The following is a 20,202-nucleotide window of genomic DNA, read 5'->3' on the forward strand; positions in this document are numbered from 1 at the left end:
GGAGTCTCTTATCCACGAAAGAAAAATAAACACCCATAATGTTTGCTTGTGCTTACGATATCAATGATGTATATATTTGAGATCGACTAATATTTGTCCTTTGGTAAAGAGAAAGGAATCTGTCCTCAAAAGCTACCGGTGGGAGAGCCCTTGGGGTGCACCACCCTGGCTGAGCTACTCAGATGGGGAGCTATGTGCTTCCTACCTCGTCCCTTGGAAAAAAGGCTGGGGTCTCTTGAAGTAGCCTTCTCCAGTTGGGTCAACTCTGGTGCTAGAAAGTTCTTCCCATAAGCCCCAATTCTGCTTTTGGAGCAGCGTCTGACACGCCTACGTAATCTTCTGAAATATGTTTTTTAAGATACAGAGAACAAGATTGGCATTCTCACTGCAGAACCCGTATGCTGCACATACTGTTAGGTTGTGGCTCAGACTACCTACCCTGTTAGCAACATGGATCTTTGTAAAGAGGGTCATCTTCAGACAACCTAGCTTACCGAGGCACCAAATCATAGAAAAGCAAAATGACTCTACTTGTTTTCAGGCTGAAGACCATAATTTTCGTGATTGAACCACCGATTCATCTGTTGCTCCAACATCCATTTGACAATGGCCCGTGGCAGAACGTTCCGGAGCATGGAGCTGAATCTAGTGTGGAACACAGAGTCCCAAGGATAACCATCTTCAGAGATCCGGCTCAAGACCCAGGAGCCTTTTCTGGTGCTGATAAATACCTGGGAAACAAAAGGAGTGCAGTGTAATTGGAACACGGTACAGAGCACTGTTACCCCGGAGGAATCTACTGGGTAGGGGATCTAATGCATATGGCTCCAGAATTCCCTGGGAATCTCTCATGAAGATCCAGTCTGTTGTGAGGGGACATGGCCTCAAAGTGACGTCCTTCTAGTTTCACTGTCAGCTTTATCATCAATGGGGGACCAGTGGCTTCGACGCCCCCTGAGGACTGCGTGGACCCGTGAGAATATCTTGGGTAATACCAGAGGTCAGGTCCACCATCTCTGCTGTGTCTACAGAGTGGTTTTCTGCTCCCAGGAGATCCACTCGCCTTGCCCACCCTCCCCCATTTCTTTCACGGTCCAGGTGAATGTTTACAACCCTTGGAAATGTGTGGCCACAGCCTGATGACGGCACAGGCTAAAGTGGGGTCTGCACCCCCCCCGGAGGGAGCGCAGTGAGGGGAACTGCCTTCCACGCTGGGTTTTAAAGGTCGAAAACTCTGAACCGACGCTGCGGTTCTGTTTCTCTTCAAGTACAGCCCTGGGTTCCCTTTCAGGTGTACTCTTTACCTTGTGTACTAGGGTTTCCCTTGTTTTCAGAACATGTACTTAAATCTCTTTTCAAATATAAGTGTTTTCCTTGCTCTCCCAATCTCCAAGTGCACGTTAGAACTGCTTGTCTCAGATTTTCACTTGTCCTTTTGAGTTCTATGGTTTAAGGCTGCCCTTGATAAATGATTCACTTAAGAAGTTAAGACCATGCACTCTGGATCCAGACTGCCTAGATTTGAATCCCAGACCCACTGCTTAGTCAGTTGTGTAGTCCTGAGTGAGTTATTTCAACCTCTCTGTGCCTCCGTGTCTCTCTCTCTAAAATGGGGGTATCATTCAGATTAAACGAGGTGCTACGTGTTAAGTACTTCAGGTACTGCCTGGCGAGCTGTGAGCACTGCTGGCTGTTCCCATTTTGTAAATTCAGGCTGGAGGGGCTGGTTTCCTACAGTGACTCACATCTGGACTGAGCTTGAATTTGGAGATACAATTTGCGGCAAGGGCCTCAATCCTTAGGCTGTGGGAGCACCCCCACAAAACACTGTTGGACTGTGGGTCTCTGGGTGGTCCCAGCTTCAGTCTTGCCCCTAGGCTGACTTGGCAGGACTTTTGTTAGGTCCTAGACACTGTCCTTCAGTGTTTCCCTCACTTACCACCCCAGTTCTCCCTTGGGGTTGGTCCCTGATTCATACTGGATGTCCTGCCTGTTCTCTTTGCTCCTTTCTGCTGAGATCCTACCTACTGCTTGGGGTCGGAGCTAGCCGGCCCCACCACTCCTGGAGCACATGCAGTTGGGGTCTCTTGGGAGCCACAGCCAAAGGGGCCCAAGCAAACTTCCAGCTGCCAGCAAACTTCCAGCTGCTGGCTGATGATTGGCTCACAGCGGCCCTAGCAACATCTAGCGGATTGGCTCCTCTGCGGTGATGTTCATTGGGTTTTTTCCCTGCCCTTCAGACTGCCAGCTGATGATTGGCTCACAGCGGCCCCAGCAACATCTAGCTGATTGGCTCCTCCATGGAGCTGCTCATTGGGGGACGTCCTTGGCTCCGCCCATGCAACCCAGCCAATCGGCCTCAAGAGCAGGAGGATTGTGGGAGGTTGGGAGGCTGGGGTGGGGGTGAGAGGCTTGTGGAAGCCGGTGGTGGCAGTTGGGCTCTGAGGGGTTTTCCTGAGGAGCTGTTTTGTTTGACGTTTGTAGTTCTAAAAATAAAGTTCGTTTATTTTGACAAGTGGCTCCTGAATTGTGCCCAGCCAGACTGCGGCATTTGGTGGCTCGCCAGGGGAGTGACTGAGGGTAAGTAAACTGCTCTCCCCTGAGGGCAGGGCGAGAGGATGGGGAGCCATTCTAAGTCTCCTCTTTTGTTTTGCTTCACTTTTGTTTTAAGTTGCTTGTCCCTGGAGATGAGTGAGACGGAAGAAAAACCGCTCACATCTGAGGAAAAACTATTTGCGTCTGAGGGACAGATAGGGAGAAAGGCTATAATGATTTTTTGTTGTTCCATTTTTATTTCATTCTGTCTCGGTTTTGTCTGGTCTTATCTTGTTGGGTTGTATTATAGTAGAAATATGGACTAAGGGCTCCAGGCAATCCTGTATGTGCCCTGATATGTCCTATAAAGAATGGATCTTTTCTGTCCCAGATTAGATTTTGTATAGTGGAAAACAAAGAGAAAACAGAAGAGGAAGGGGAAATCCTACCAGCATCTTCAAGGGATACTATAGCATTAACTATATACTGACTATAGGAAAATAAATTAAATACAGAATCTTTAAACATCACAAAAGCTTGTAATACTGCTTTACGCTCTACCTTTTGAACTGATTGTTTGGATACTAAAAATGTAAAAGTTTAATCAGGTGTAACTATTGCTGCTGTACCATTATTTGACCCATCAGTGAATATATTTGGAGCATTCATGATAGGTGTTTTTCTTGTCATTTTTGGAAAAATTACAGGATGCAATGACCAAAAAGACAATAAAGGATTAGATGGTAAGTGGTTATCAAATGAAACATTAGATTTGCACATGATTATTGCCCAAGTATTTAACTCATTAGCTAATTCAACAATTTGATTCATAGTATATGGAGTAATAATTTTATTGGGAGAAATTCCAAACACTCCCTTTGCTGCTTTTATTCCTTTGAGTATCAATTGTCCTATAGTCTTACCTAGTAAGAATAGTGTTAGGAGAATAAGATAAATGTATCCATAATAATGGACCTTCTTGCCAAAATACTCCTGTAGGAATATTTTTTGTTGGTAGTACAATAAATAATAAAGGCAAACTTATATCAATTCTATCCAAATGCATATTTTCCATATATGTTTCAATGATTTTTAATGCCTTTCTTGCTTCAGGCATTAACATTTGGGGTGAATTTGGATCTGATGGACCTTTTAGGATATCAAATAAAGGTCCTAACTCTCCTGTTGGTATACCTAGATAAGGCCTTATCCAATTTATGTCTCCTAATAACTTTTGAAAGTCATTAAGTGATTTGAGTTGATCTACTCGTATTTGAATTTTTGACCATGGTTGAGAATAATAGAACTCCTAAATAATTAATTGGAAAATTTATTTGTACTTTATCTATTGCTATCTCTAGATTATAATTTTTTAATAAGTTTGTAAGTGTGGCATAACTTTCTAGCAATGTGTTTTATCTTTGTGTGCTAATAATACATCATCCATATAGTGGAATATTTGTAGTTCAGGATTTTGATTTCTAAGTGGCTGGATTACTTTGTTAACATAAATTTGACACATAGTTGGGCTGTTAGCCATCCCTTGAGGGAGTACTTTCCATTCATATCTCTGATCAGGAACTTCATGATTCAGTGCAGAGATAGTAAATGCAAAACGTGGACTATCCTCAGGATGAATTGGAATTGAAAAAAAAAATCTTTAATATATATAACTAAAACATAACAAGTTTTTGGTAAAGCAGACAATTGAGGAATCCCCAATTGAGCAGGTCCCATAATAACCATCTCATTATTAATGGCTTTTAAATCTTGCAATAATCTCCATTTACCAGATTTCTTTTTGATGACAAAAATGGGAGTATTATGGGGAGATACAGAAGGTTGTATATGTCCTTCCGCCAATTGTTGTTTGACCAGATCATGGGCTGCTTGTATCTTTTCTTTATTCAGGGGCCACTGAAGAACCCACATAGGTCTTTCTGATTTCCATGTAATTTTTATTGTCTCAGCGGCCTTTTGGGAAAATCCAACCCATGTCTGTCTGTTCCTTGATCTATTTGTATTGGTGCTGCTATACCTTGTTCTTGTTTTTCTAATCTTTTTCCTTTCCTAAAACCTTGTCTAGCCATAATAGTGGGTGCATTTTGATTGATGTTATTTGTTAATGTCAAACCTAATTGATCTAGGACATCTCGTCCCCATAAATTTATGGGAAGATGATCCAATACATATGGCTGTATAGTTCCTTCACATCCTTCAGGATCCTTCCAATCTAATACCATTGCACTTCTATGGGGATTAGTCGCCACTCCTAGGCCTTGAAGCGTTTGAGTGGCTTGTTGTAATGGCCAATGTTTTGGCCATTCTTGAAGAGAGATGATGCTAAGGTCTACACCTGTGTCCAGTAGCCCATTAAATTCATGTCCTTGAATATTTAGTTTTAGCATGGGGCGAGAATCTAAATTTAAAGAAAGCATAGCCCAATCTACACCTGTGGAGCCTAATCCCTTGGAACTTCTTTCTACAGCATGACTGGAAAATTTATCATGTAGGCTGGGTATTATTAGTAACTGTGCTATTCTATCTCCTGGTGAAATTACTGATATACCCTTTGGAAAACTGGCTATAATTTTTATTTCACCTTCATAATTGGGATCAATTACCCCAGGACTTATCATAAGTCCTTTTAGAGTAGAAGAGCTGCGTCCCAATAACAAGCCTACTGTTCCTTTGGGAAGAGGTCCTTTTACCCCTGTGGGAATGATTTGAACTCCCATCTCTGGAGTTAGTACTGATCTGGCGGAGGCGCAGATGTCCAACCCTGCGCTCCCTCTGGTTTGTCTGATGAGGGATCTGATGGAAAATGTGTCCTGGGCACTACCCTGATGGGGTTGCTGGGTTCCTCCTGTGCTCCATATATTTGTGGCTTGGGGCCCCGGAGCATTGGGGCCCCCTGTCCATTTTTTGGCAATGGAGCCCGATGCCTTTGTCCACGATATTGTGGATAAACACCTTGTCCTTGTTCGTTTTTTGATAATGGAGTACCCTCTATGGTGGTTTGAGAACGGCATTCATTAGCCCAATGTCTCCCTCTACGGCATCGTGGGCAAATACCCGGTATTCTATTCCTTTGATACCTAGTTTTGTTAAACCCTCCTCCTATGGGGCAATTCCTTTTAAAATGTCCTGTTTGTTCACAATTGTAGCATGTTCTTGGCCTGGCATATAAAGCCTGTTTTACTGCAGCTGCCACAACTTGCTCTTGTTCATTAATGTCTCTACATAATTTAATATATGTGTTTAAATCTTCATGTTTCTATGGTCTAATGATATCTCTGCACCAACGATTCGCTTGGTCATAAGCAAATTTTTATGACTGTATTTTCTATATAGTTACTAGTTCTCAGAGAATATGTTAATGATAACAAGGCAGTGTGTTGAATGACAATGTTTGGTTATTGTTGTTGATTATTTGTTTTTGAGAAAGCAAAGGAAAAGATGGTTCCAAATGTATTTCAAAATGATCTGCCATCTCTGTGTTGATGGAGGTTGTGAAATTAGCAGGGATAGTTCCCACAGGCTTCTGAGGTAAAGGGAGAGTAGCAAGTTTATTTAACACATATCAAGAAATCCCATTATAGAGATGTTAGAAAAAGTAATCTGGTTTTCTTCATATATCCTCTCAAGGGAAATAAGCTAGGGACATTCAATGGTAATGGATATAGTTTAAATGCAGTTTTACCATTAATATTATCATCATTAAATGTTCAATTTTAACAGTTGATTTTCTTCTGTTAATGTAAACGATCTACAAGACCAGGCAGGAGCAATCACACTGTTTGGGGGGATTAGTATCATGCTCTAACCTTTTAACAAAGAGAGTTTATTCACAACTTCTTCTATCATCAGGATAACTTTTTTATTTAAAAGTGAACTGAACTAACGTAGAGAAACTCGTTTCCCCAAAAATACAGTACCTGGAATTGGATGTATTTTAGAAGATCAAACTTTTTGGCAAAAATCCTGAAATATTCCAGAAGTTTGGAATTGTGTAGGAAGTTTGGGAAATCTTCAGGCATAGGAAAGTCACTGAAACAGGACATTTCCTTGCTGGTGTTGGTGATGACGGATCGGTAGATACTTGCTCGGCCATCTTCTACGTTTTCCTGAAGGAGGGAGTGAAATAATTAGGGGTGGTCATGTACTGGAGCAATCCCTTGGTTTCCCACCTTCCTCACACTCCTGTGCCAAGTGACTCTGTAATGTGCAGCAGGATTAGAATGCATGGATGGAGAGGTGCAGTGCATTCTTGTGTTGGGACCTGTGTGCGTTTGCCAGCTTTGCTGAATGGGATGCTGTTGATGGGTGTGGCAGGGACCATTTATTTGGCACATTGCAGGATATTTAGTGTCCCAAGTCTCTACCTATTTAATGTCATCTTCTGGGAACCAGTTAACTGCTTAAATTTGCCCTCAAGAGGCTTCACACACCCCTTCCCTCTTTAGGGACCACGACACACTGGGACATTGGACAGAGAACAAGACAGAGAGTTTGAAGTAAAATGAGTACATTTGAGAGTGGGGAGTTTTCACATCTGGCTTTGTGTCTGCCTGCCTGCCTTCACTTTGTGCTTTATGCAACTTTCCCTTCCTCCAGTGATAAAGGTGAGGAGCGCGCTGACACCGATCCAACCTTAAACCTGATTTCTGATGTCAGCAAATGTGCTTTGGCAAAACCTGAAGCAGCCATATGGTTGAGTCTGATTTCTCCTACAAATAGTGCTCTGCAGAATGCCCTGCATGGGGAATCTGAAAAGACCTGAGTATGGTGATTCAAAGTCTGTGAAATCAGTGTGTGGTCAAAGAGGCTTTATTAGGAAATTTAAATGATGCTACCCAAGAACAGCCCAATATGTGTTCTGAGGTTGCACAGACTGAGGCATAACGCAGAGCAATAGCACGTGCTGACTCGGTTCAGCATCAAGGCCGGTATGAAGACACGGAAAGCCTGTAGGAATTCACCAACCGAAAGAAGTGACAGACTTCCTGAGACAGCCCCAAAGGGTCTTCCACAGCGTGTGACAAAGGAAAGCCAAGATTCACCTCTAGTCCAGCTCTACCCTAGATCAGTTGTGCATGTTCTTTCCTCATCCTTGTTCTCACAGAACATTTCTTTCCTGCCTGATCTTTAGGTGGAGGTTAGTGTGGACTAGCAGAAGGGCGTTGGTCTCTAGAGTTAGATGCGAGTTTGAATTCACCTCCTTCAGACTGTTTTGAGTCGGGACCAGTGAGTGCCCCGAGTTCCAGCCCCCTCTTGTGTGCACAGGGCTGCAGCAGTGCACAGCAGCGGTGGCCATCCTTAGTGAGGAAGCCAAGGCTTAGACAGCTGTCAGTCAAGGCTCACTGCTCACCGCAGCACAGAAGTCCACCAGGGTCGCTGCCCTGACGGGTACCAATAACTGCACGGGTGCATTCGCGTCACCAACCTGAGATTTCTAGTATTTTCTGTTCAGAGGTTAAACTTGATCTCAAAGAGTTCAAAAGAGTACACTTAAGGGGTCTTGTCTCCTAAGTGTAAAGCTCCCTCTGTGTCCTGGACTTCACTGTGTCCTAATTTCAGGGGTTAGCAGCACCAATATGGGTGCCAAAGCTCAATGATGTAGGATCCTTGCTAAATAGAGGCTGTTCCTAAATGTCTTCTGCCCTCCTTCCTCTCTCGTCTTCTCACCCACTCATGATCATTCCACCCCTCTTACTTACTGTAGGTCTTTTTTCATGGGTGTGTATTTAATTTTCCTGGACAGAATCAAAACTTGGACCATGCCTGTCACGATTGCACATGGCTTGGGAACAGCTAGTCAGGGCAGGCCAGTTTCCTGGGAGGTCAGTGTTGACTGTGATATTATTGCTAACTGTAAGCAAGTATTAGAATCCTAAGGGGGTTTGCGATAGAATATGGAGGGGCTTCTGCCTGATGCAGGGATACAATGATCTAAACTGGATAAATAAACAATGATATTTTAATTTTCAAATACTAGCTTCAAATTTCATAATACTAAAGCCAAACTAGTTTTTGACTGAACACAATGTCCTTGGCAAGACTGAGTGCCTGAGCTTCTTATCCAATCAAGTGCTCAGAATAGGAAATATTCATTAAGAAAAAAAAAAAGAATATTTGTAAGATCAGACCAGATAATTTTGTGAGTAACACAGAGTAATCAGTAAGGCTTTCTGGAATCAGAGGGACTGGGCTGATATCCCAATCCCGCCACCTCTAATGTTTTGGTGATCACGGACAATTACATAGGCCAGTCTCCTCATTGTTTCCTCCACAGTGGGACTCAGTGATAAGTCCAGGACAATAAGGCACTTATCACAATGCCTGGCTCAAGATATGTCCTCAGTCAGTGTTTGCCTCTTTTGCTATTATTATATACCACTAGAGTAAACTTTTAAAAGAAACCATAGATTAAAATCAGTCAAACTAGACTGTTAAGCTATAGCCAGGATGTTAGTTGTTTGTTTTTAAGACTCAATGAATTGGCTTTAAAATGTGGTGGATTTTCATCAGGCCAATTTTAAGGGAATTTGAGTGGTGAGATCTTGTTCTGGTGCCTGAGCCCATGTAGTGACCTTAGGCCAGGGCAAGGCTCACCTTCATGAGTCGTGCTTGTGCAGTTTATCAGCAAATGATGATGATATGAGGATTCTTATCTGAAGATCTTTATAGATGTGTTCATTGGTAGACAGTAGTTTTAAAAAGTTTGTTGGGCTGGGGGTGTAATAAAATGGTAAAAGCACTTGCCCAGCGTGTATGAAGCCCCGGGTCCTATCCCCAGCACCCCACAAAACAAAATATATATAAAAAAGAATTTTTTAAAATGTTATTTCTTCCTACATTTAGTTGGATGAAATAGATGTGTTTGAATAAACCTAGGTAAAATGGGTGTTGTTTTCCCAGGAGAAAAGGAAGATGATTAATACTGACTTCATAAACAGATATATATCAAGTGTTTATTCTGTGAAGGCCTCAAGTTTCAACTTAGGGGTAAGATGCAAACATCAATGGTTTGTATGGAGCTTATTAGCCTATGGAATTAAAATGCATTAGGGTTTGGGGACATGAAAGTGAAGAAACGAAGAGAAGAGGGGCTTTGGGGTCAACCAAGACAAGGACAGGGAGATACAGATTCCAAAACAGATAAATGAACTTACTTGTTTACTTAAAATACAAGCACTTCCTAAAGATGATATTCATGCACACAGAGACTGGATTTGCTTATGGGTCAAATTTGCTGCAGTTTACTTGGTTGAGACAAATGGTCATATGAGAATTTTCCTCATTCGAAATTTTCAGAATGTCAGAAAACTGTATTTTAAAACTAAATTAGTTCAGGTAACAGTGATTTGGGATTTGTCAACTTTTTAAAATACACATATTTTTAGTTGTAGTTGACACATACCTTTATTTTATTTATTTTTATGTGGTGCTGAGGATCAAACCCAGTGCCTTGCACATGCTTGGAGAGTACTCTACCAGTGAGCCACAATCATAGCCCTGGATTTATCATCTTTGACCATGGACTAGATTAAAGTATTTTTGACTTCATGAAAATAGAAAGGTTGTCAAAACTAAGTAAGATTCAAAGTAGAATATATATAAGCTACTCAAGAGAGCAAACTTATAAAGCAAAATTAGATTCGCTTGTTATGAAGATGAATTACAAAAACCTACACATTAGTCCTTTTTTTTTTTTTTGTGAAACATCGTCATATTGACTTTACCAATCAGTACTTTGCTCCCATGATGGATAGTTATTCTACAAAGTTAGAAATAATAAAATTACTTTTCTTTGAAAACTTTCTCTCATGCTATCTTTTCACTCTTTGGGATGGATCTTACATCCATCTACTGTACTACATGAATATGTTTGAAACTTTTTACTTCTTTGTCTGACAACCGAACACAAAACTCTGGTCTCCAAAAGCATTGGTGGCCAGTTACCCTAGAGGATTCGGGAGCTCTGAAAACCACCAAGTTTGAGTAGGTCTGAATTGTGCCCAGATGCCTGTGTTTTGGAAGAGCTCCCTCGCTACTCAGATGTGCAGAGGAGTCAGGGAGCCGTCTAGCATCCCTGCAGGCTCCCGTCTTTCCACTGGGCTGGCATCTCTTTGAATCACTGGCCTCGATCCCTCGGAGTTTTCTCATGCAACTTCCCAACTCAGGTATTTACAAGGGACACAGTCTCCTCAGGATGGACCCTGTCCATTCTCTGGAGCCTCAAAAGTTGTCACTCCTCCACCTGCCTCCTTCATTCTAGCTGTGCTGTGACTCTGTGTCCTCTAAGACTCAGGTCTCTCAAGCTTCCATACTTCTGCATATGCTGTTTGCTCTGCCTGAGACTCTCTATCTGCATGTTCACAGACCCCATCCCTAGTTATTGTCAAGACATAACAGCATCACACCTCATGGAAGTCTGATTCCCACTGGGTGAGGCTCTGTGATTCCAACAGCAGTCAGCGTGTTAGCCCTTATAAAATTGCACTCTGAAAGGGATTTTCTTTTGTATTCCTTCCTGAGGTACAAGCTCCTTGACAGCGAGGACAGTACACCTCTGTATTTTTAGCACTTGGTATGAGTCCGGAGTATAGGAGGCTTCAGTCAATACATTTATTGAATGAGTCATGCTAACCAGGAGCCTTTTCTATCATTGCATAAAGGACTTAACAATAAGAAAAATAGGCATTCACTATTTGCTGATAGTACACTATAAACTTTGTTCTGTTATAAAACATTATTTATTTATAGTGTACTATAAATTTTATTCTATTCTATTGTTCTTTAAACATGTTAGGAAAAATTAACTTATATCTTAGACCACTGGTAAACAGAACTATGGGATCATTATATTGCACGTTTGATTGCCTGGAGAGTTATACGTATTTAACATATTAAATTTGGTTCTGTCAAATGGGCAGCAGAGTGCCAAAATCCGTTGTAGTGAATTATGATGTGATAAATTTATCTAGGAGAACCTCTGCAAGAAAAACGAGGGCCAGCTGTCGTTATGTCTTCTATTAAGGAATGGCGCTTTGCTCTAAACTCATCCAGAGAAGACAATACTCTTTAGTGAACAGATGCAGCTAACAATCACATGCCAAATAAAACAGGAAAGGCTTTGAGGAGGAGGAAAGCAGGTGGAGTGCATACTGAGGTCGCAAGTCCCACCAGGTGCTGGCCCAGGTAACCGCTTCTCATTTTTATCCTTCTATGATCTACATTCTAATCAATACCTTCCATGGACAAAACGCAGATCGTCAAAGTTGTAAAGACCTGGAGCAGGGAGGCAGACAGTGATGACAGATGGTTGATGTCAGATAGACTTTTCTCAACCAGGGACCAAACTAACTAATGTTTAATACACATGAATGAGAATTCTTCTAAGTAGGGTAGAGCAATGAGCCTCACAAGAACAGGATAATAGTGACTTGGATCATCAGTTGCTCAAATAGACAAGACCCCGGGGTTTTAACAGATCCCCAAACCAGCGTGAGTCACGTGATGAGAGAAGCAGTGCCGTGGTGGACCACATGTGTGTATTCTCAGTTCTGTGGCTTCTTCTGAGAACTGTCACTGCTTAGTCATATGGGCAAGACTCTTCACCTTGACTTCCTTATGGTTAAATGGGGTTGATAGTTATAGATAATGTTAAAGGTTATTGCAAGTATAAAATGAGATAATGCATGTGAAAATAATTCTACCAAGGTGAGCTTTCATTTCTTGAATGCCGTCAAAGCCAAGGAACCTTGACCTGCCTTAGTGGAGGCCGCTGTGGGGGCTGTGTACAACGTCAGGCCAGATGATCACAAATGTGCCGAGGACCGTGCTGGTGTCTGATTCACTTTTTACTGTCTGAGGCATGCCCGGCATCTCTTTGACCCTGAAAAATGTCTTTGGAGAAAATAAATTTATTTGAAATATTAGACCTTGGTGGAGTCATGTTTTAAGAGACAAAGTGATATTTCAGACCGACTCTAGAGGAAAGAGACGGAGGCATCTAGAGATTGTTATGTGAAAATTAATTGAAATAGCTGGGCACATGCCCTGGGAGAGGGGAGGCCTGTGTGTAACAGGAAAGCCGGGTGCATTGGTTACCTCCCCATGACTACAAGGCATTGGGCATAGGCAGAGAAGGCTAATGGCTCTCTCCGTACCTCAGTGAGGTTGTTAAATGCAAAGGCTCAGACCTTCGTTTGCGTTCTTTTGCATCTATTATGTTCCCCTGAGTGTTATTTATCTGCATCCTGAATTTCTGGTTCAGATATCAGTGAAGGCAATCCCAAGACCCCCTTCCCATGGGCATAGTGACAAGAGATGCATGCTGAGTGCTTCTGTGCTGGGAAAAGAGCTAGAGCATGATCTCCGCCCTGCCTGTCCTCCCAAGATGGCACTAGGGGGCGCTGGAGAAACTTCTCCTAGAATTCAGCACCAAAGCTGGGCTTGGGACAAGGATTTTACATTTTTTTTTTTTAACTGTCACCACTACATGTTTTAAGTGATCTCCAAAGGATTGTGTGTAAACAGAGAAATTAGTGAAAAACTCATTTATAAACCAATTTTGGGTGTGGAGGGATCTCATGAAAATAGAAGAGAGATAGTAGAATGGGGTAGAGGTCTAAAGGGAGGGAAGAGGAGGGAAAGGGGAGGTGGCGGGGAACAAAAGGGATAGATTATATTGTGTGCAGCACAAATGTGTAACGACGGGTGCCATGATGTGGAATTGTAATGCATCAGTAAGTAAATGGGAAACAGAAAAGGTTTGGGTGGTAGAGTTATGAAGAGGCGTTTCCCTGTGAGCAGGGGGCTTGCCAGTGGCCAAGTGGCCCCCTTGGCAGTCAGTCTCCGGAAAGATCCTTGCGAGGAGGGCCCGGGGTGCAGCCTGTGAAGTTTTGATTACTGTTTCCCCTGCAGAGAGGTAGTATGTCTTTAATCACAACAGAAATGACCAGCATTTTATATCACCCTCTCAGGACCAGCTATAATAGACTAACGGCCAGTTTGTAAGAAATGAATGTGATTCAAGCTGGTTTTCCAGCTTTCCTCTCTACAAAGCCATGTGTCTCATGTGAGGATCGATCTCTGACTCCGAGAGTGCTTGAGAGCAATATTTCCCGCTTGATATTGTGCAGTGCTTGCCAGACTTGTCTCATCACAAGATTCACTGGAAATCTTATTAAAACCCCCCAGGAGACTCTGATTCTGAAGGTCCGGTAATCAGTGTCTTTAAGAACCCACACAGGTGTTTCTCAGGTCAGATTACATTCGAGAAGTCTAATGTTAGAAACATTCCTTTGGAATGAGTTTTGAATCGGCAAAGCACATATTCCGGGTGACCTTGCCATGCCCCTAGTTGGTCAGCCTGAAGGAAGAGCACTCTGGATGGCCACTGCTGACATGGTTACATCCCCTCTGCATAGATTTGAACATTTTGCTCCTGTCTGGAATGTTCTCATGTGTCTCGATACCTCAGTTAGATACACCTAATACATAACCCTTAGGTTGCATCTCCTGAGTTATGAACTCGAATTTTGGTTTAAACTTTTTGAGCAAGAACACAAGTTAGGGCATAGTGATAAGTAGGTGCTCAGCTCCCTGAGATTGAATGTGACACCTCGACCTGTGTGGCCATGGCCAGCTACTCAACCTCCCTCCTTCTCCACTTGCTAGTCCATAAAGTATGTAGACACTGTTAGTAGCTAACAGAGAACTCTGTGGGGAGTTGGGAACTGTTCTAAGTTCTTTATGTAAATGATCTCCCCTCATCCCCAAAGCAGCACTGTGAGATAATTCCACGTCTCTGATATTATCCCCAATGGGACCATGTAAACTGAGGCACAGGGATGTCAGTCACTTGCCCAAGATCTCACAGCAAGGAAGTGGCAAGTCAGTACCTTTTGAAAGCTTGTGGGAAGGAATAATTATGAAACTTCATGTGCCTTTCTGATTTCAATACAAATCCTTAAGGATGGCTAGCAGTGTCACTATTGGCACTTGGTGAATAGCAAAAATTGAAATAATACAAATATTTAATGAAGAGTTTCATAGCAGTTATACTACCACATAATCTGTAGTTTGGAGAAACAAACGTGGTTATTTGTGGGAGAGAATATCAGAAGTGATGGGGCACATTTTCTGAAGAAGCGTTCGGCTCAGTGATGGAAAAAGGAGTAAATAGTGCCTCGAAAAGATTCCTGTTGCTGCTATTTTGTAAGATGTTCTCCAACCTTAGTATAGTCCCTAACTAGAACACAGGAGAATGACAAAAATATGGGCCACGAGACGATGGCTGGATACAAAGGATGTCTGCCTGGGTTGGCACCTGGGCTAGCCTAGTGTTGACCTGGGCAGAGATGCCAGCCTGGGACTCAGGTATGTAACAAGAGAACTGGATCAAAGTCGCCCCTGAAATCCCTGCAGAGGGCCACAAGTAGCTATGATTCACCCTGAAATAGCAGCATCACCCAGTCAAGATGCAAGGAAACCTCACTTACCTTGAACCTCCACAGCCCTCCGATGTCTTCTGTCCTCTCAAAGCAAGTGGGCTCCAGCCCCTCGTCCACACAGCACTTCAGTGAGACCAGGCCACTGACCCCGGCTCCGATCACTGCCACCTTCTTTGCCATGTGTCCTGTCAAGGAGTTGACCGGTCATTACTGCTTAACACAGGTGAGAGAGTCCCTGTGGTGTGGTCGGGTAGCTGGATTTCAACAATCTCATGGTAACTCAGTAAGCAGCACTAATTGAATGAAACGCCTCGCCGGTCAAATCCTAGTCTCCTTTTCCCTTTGAGAGATGCTGAATTGTCTTGGACTCGCTTGCAGACCTTGTTTATGAGTCTCGGTCTAACATTAAAAACAACCCCTTTAACAAAGCCAAAGTATGCAGTAAGTCAGTGTGTGAGGTGAGCCAAGCTTGGTCGTGTCCCTCCAGGTCCTGAGCCCTTCCTTCTCTGCTCCTGGCTGTCATGCTTACCTTGTCTTTGAGCACTGCCCCTCTGAGAGCAGAGTTCTCCCATTGCATGTGAGCTGGAGACAGTCTTAAGAGGCAGAGGTGCTGTGGGAAGCGGGAGGAGCTTCCTGCTCCTCCCCCAGCATTCTGCCAGCTGAAGCTCCAAGGAGTCCTGGGGTTAAACAAGAGGCTCAGTGCTCCAGCCAGGTAGTGACCGAGGACCAAGACACATACTTGGCATGCCGAGCAGGTGGTTCAGAAGTTCATCTTATCATGGGTGTAACAAACGTGCACTGAGTTGATAAAAATGGATAAATAAAAATAAGTTAAAACCATCCCTAACCTAAGTACCCATTTTGATATGTTCTTCCACCTGCTTATATATATATATATACACACACACACAAAATGGGATGGCACTCCAAGTTTGATTTCCAACTTGGTCTTTTCACCACCAATAACCTTGAACATGTGGGTGCGTTGCTAATGGCGTGTGACTTCCATTTGGCTGATGGCACAACCTCTCCTGACCGAGTCTCATTTCTGCACGTGAGACACATTTTCTGGCACATCACTGTGCCTGGGTGGGGCAGAGAGATTATGTCCCTGATCTCCTGGAATTGACGTCCTTGTTCTGGCCTGGTTTTTAGACTTGGTGACTTCGGGGTCCCAGCATGCTGTGGTGGCCTGTGCCTTGCTTGCTCGCCGTGCTCAGACCCACATCTCACCCAGGTTTCTCTGGTTGGGTGAACGCTGCTTGCGTGAAGCTCCTGGGATTTCTAAGCTCTTCCCACCCACACCCTTCTTTTTGGCTTGATGGAGAACTGGATAACTTCCTTTTGCTTACACTCTCGGTTATTAGCATTAACATTAGAAAACTAAGGCAGGGGGTGGTAGAGCCTTCGGGTACCTCGGATGTGGTGGAAATGATGAAGCTAAGGGACTCCCCTCTGCAGCCCAGCAGGACCAGTGGCTCCAGGCACCTGAGCTGTTGGTATAAATTCCTTAGATAAATATCGACACTTCCTAGGTGCCAGTCACTGTCCAAGTGCTGCAGCTACAGCAAGGAACAAAAGGGCAAACCCCTGCCCCCCCCCTCCCCGTGGACCTTGCTTTCTAGTGGAGAGAGCAGCCACTGACAACATAATAAGCAGTAGGTGGAGAGGAAGCTGGGGAGAGGAAGAATGGAGAGGACGGGAGTGTAGAGTGTCCAGAGTGTCAGGGGATGGGAGTGTCGGGGGAAGGGTGGTTGATCAAGATGCATATGGAGTTCAGGGAGCCTTACTTCCCTGAAATCCCCTACACCAAATTCGGACACAGTGAGAGGCTTCCTGTGTCCAATGAATAGAGTAGCTCGATGACAAGGTGACGATAACAATGACCAAGACACGAAGGAGCTGGACACATTTCTTTAGTTAAAAAGAAAAACAATTAAGTTGCTTCATGGTCGATTGGGTCACAGAGTTTGTAAATGGCCCATGAACAATTCTCCAGTTATGTCCTGGCTGTCCCTCATCTGGTTGGTCATGACTCACGGAAGCCCTTCTGGCAATGAGTACGCCTTCTGCTCACACAGAGAAGAAGCACCTAGGTATGCCAGCAAGTGTGTAAGTGACACAAGTGGGACATGACAGAGGAAAGGCACTGTGTGAAGCCCTTCCAGACCTGGCCACACCACACAAGCCACGTGGAACAGCAGGAGGGGCACCAGCTGGGAAGCCTCCGTGCAGGCAGTGCTGTCTGGCAAGTGCTTCTCAGGCCAAGGGCTTTAAGTTGTAAAAATTGATGGTGTCCTTTGAAGCACAGAAGTTTTACTTTTGACAAAGTGTAATTGATAAAGTATGATTGATAAAGTGTAATTGATGAAGTGTAATTGATAAAGTATGATTGACTGTTGTTGTTTCTACTTTTTGACTGGCAGGAATAATGCTGCCACATGCATTCCCTGTAAGTTTTTGTGTGGACATAGTTTTCATTTCTCTTGGATATATACCTAAGCAGTGCATTTGCCAAGTCACGGGGTAATTCTGTGCTGAGCACTTTGAGGAGCTGCCGAACGCAGCGGTGCCATTTGACATCCCGGTGTATGACAGGCCCGGTTCTTCCTCATCCTCTCCAACCCTCGCCCCGTGTGCCTTTTTGGTTATAGCCAGCCTAGTAGATGTGAAGTGGAATCTCTTTGTGGTTTTGATTTGTTTTTTTTCCTAATGGCTCATCATGCTGACCATCTATTAATGAACTTGGCCATTTGTATATCTTTTCTGGAGAAATGTCTATTCAGATATTTTGCCCATTTTGTCTTCTTATTCTTGAGCCGAGGCTTCTTGATGTATTCTAGATACAAATCTCATCAGATGCATGAGCGGCAAATATTTTCTCTCCTTCTGATGGTTGTCTTTTAACTTTGAAAACCAGAAGTTTTACTTTTGATGAAGTATAATTGATTTATTTTGATGAAATTTCTGAAAAACAGAATTTTTGCAGCGTCATCTTGACAGAACAGAGCAGAAGCCCTGGCTGGAATGGGGACGAAGCCTGGGGCAGAGACAAGAGGGAGCCTTGTGGGGTAGGGGGCAGGGGAGTGGGGGAGGACAGGCCCAGAATACCCACCACTGACCTAGCCCTTTTCGTTAGCCAGACCTGACCGAAGTTCTACTTGGCTTAACTTGATCAATACGGCAATCCCACGAGAGAGTGAATCTTGTTAGCCACGGCTTTTGAGAGAGCTTATTGATACACACAAGGATGAGGCAGAATGCTAGAGGTCACACAGGAGGGCTCTGAATTCAGGCTGTCTGTTCCACAGGATGGGCTCTTACTCACCACGTGAAGCAAACTCAGGAAGCCTGTGTGGGGAGAGGCCACACTGCAGGATGTTCATTAAGATAATAATTAAATAAGCATCCTTGGAATTGCTGGACTAATCCTTCTTCCGTACTTCCACCCGTCATCTCCCATGGGATTGGGGACAGTAGTATTTATCCAGTATTAATTCTAATTAACAGCAGCAACAACAAAAACCTGGTCTTTAGAATGGATGGTATTTTCATTCTCATAATCCACCACCCTAGCATTTGTCATAGGCCTCATCCCACATAGCTTTTTCACTATTTCCTTGACTTTACCCATTTATAAAGTGTCACACAGCTATTCCTTTTGGAAAAAAACACAGTCTGGTAACTTTACTCATTATGGAAATATTTGACTTATTTGCATTTAATCTGTAAATCTATCATTTTACCACTTATATCTTATTTGCTTCACCTGTCCTATTTTCTTTTTCTTTTGTGCCCACTTTTGGATTAATAAAATACTTTATTCCTTTCCATAATAAGCTTATCTCCTACTGTTCTTTTTGGAGTATCCTTAGGGATTGAAATATGCAACTTTGCTCTTTTAAAGCGTGAGATGTGTTTGTATTTTTACCAATTCCAAGACAGTGAAAAGTGTGCCTAACCCTTTAAATTTATTATCCTCACACTTTGTAGTATAATGGCTGTATAGATTTAGTTATTTTTGTGTTCACCACCTCACAAGATATTTTGGTTATTGCTGCATCCAATCAATATTTCTTTAAATATATGCACATTATTATCCCTTCACATCTAGTATTTTTGCGCTTCCATTCAGGATCATTTTCAATTTTCTTAAATAACTCTAATACTTCCTTTAGTGTAAGTCTGCTGGTGACTATTTTAGTTTCTTTTTTTGAGTATGAATTATTTGACCTTTACTTTTGAATGATATTTCCAAAAGGCATAGAATTCTGAATTGGCAGCATTACAAATAATGCACTTAGAAGGTATTACGTTGCTTTCTGACTTCCATCATTTCAGTTGGGAAGTCATCTGTAAATTTTGTTGTGTGTTTGAAGGTAACAATTCCTTTTGCAGTTAATCTTAAAATATTCTCCTTGTATTTGGTTTTTATTGGTTTTTCTACAAGAGCATAGGTTATCTTGCTAGGATGTTCTGGAAGGCTGGGTTTGGCTGATTAAAAACCCCTTATGGGTTGCAATTAAGGGCCTGGGAGTATTTTCCAGTTCTACCCGTCCTTGAATTTGGAATTTTGCCTTTGTAGCCCCTGGGAATCTGCAAAAGCCTGCCCTCTCAGTTGTTGCTCTCTAAATGGAACAGGTCTCAAAAAAAAAAAAGGCTGTTCGGAGGCGTCTGGCCCATCTCTGTGGGCTTTCTACTTTCTAGATCTGTTGTTGCTGCCTTGGTAGTTCTCTGATAATTCAAGCAAATAATCAGCTATCTCACTCCTTAGTATCTATCCAATATAATTAAAGTCAGCATGGTTTAGAGATACATACACTCTCATGTTTATCTTTTAAAAATCAAAAAAAAATTGTTTTCAAGTTGTAGATGGACACAATACCTTTATTTTATTTATTTTTTTATTTTTTATGTGGTGCTTAGGATCAAACCCAGTGCCTCCCATGTGCTAGGCGAGCGCTCTACCGCTAAGCCACAATCTCAGCCCACGCTCCCATGTTTATAACAGCACAATTCATAGTAGCCAAATATGGAACCTGCTTAGGTATCAGACAAAAGACGAATAAAGAAAATGTGGTGTATAGATACACATGGAGTTTTATTCAGTCATAAAGAAGAATAAAATGACATCATTTGTAGAAAAGCTGTTGGAGCTGGAGAATACTGTGTCAAAGGAAACAAGCCCAGACTCAGAAGGGCA

The 20,202-nt window shown here is 42.8% G+C and overlaps 1 protein-coding gene across 4 annotated transcripts in view; it reads right to left on the reverse strand.

The window, feature by feature from the left end:
* The window catches only part of LOC101969167 (dimethylaniline monooxygenase [N-oxide-forming] 2-like), a 41,954-nt gene extending 26,228 nt beyond the window's left edge, over positions 1–15,726 (reverse strand). The window contains exons 1-4 of one of the 4 annotated variants that reach the window (XM_078022301.1): positions 15,529–15,726; positions 15,048–15,184; positions 6,474–6,662; positions 532–731 (exon numbers count right to left, since the gene is read on the reverse strand). In XM_078022301.1, coding sequence (XP_077878427.1) covers positions 532–731; positions 6,474–6,662; positions 15,048–15,184; positions 15,529–15,571 — 569 coding nt within the window. In that variant the 5' untranslated portion in view covers positions 15,572–15,726. The remainder of the gene's footprint in view (positions 1–531; positions 732–6,473; positions 6,663–15,047; positions 15,185–15,528) is intronic. The other 3 variants (XM_078022303.1, XM_078022302.1, XM_040278553.2) reach the window with 3 other exon arrangements.
* Positions 15,727–20,202: the final 4,476 nt, after the last annotated feature.

The sequence above is a fragment of the Ictidomys tridecemlineatus genome, chromosome 10, assembly GCF_052094955.1.
Source record: "Ictidomys tridecemlineatus isolate mIctTri1 chromosome 10, mIctTri1.hap1, whole genome shotgun sequence".
NCBI lineage: Eukaryota > Metazoa > Chordata > Mammalia > Rodentia > Sciuridae > Ictidomys > Ictidomys tridecemlineatus.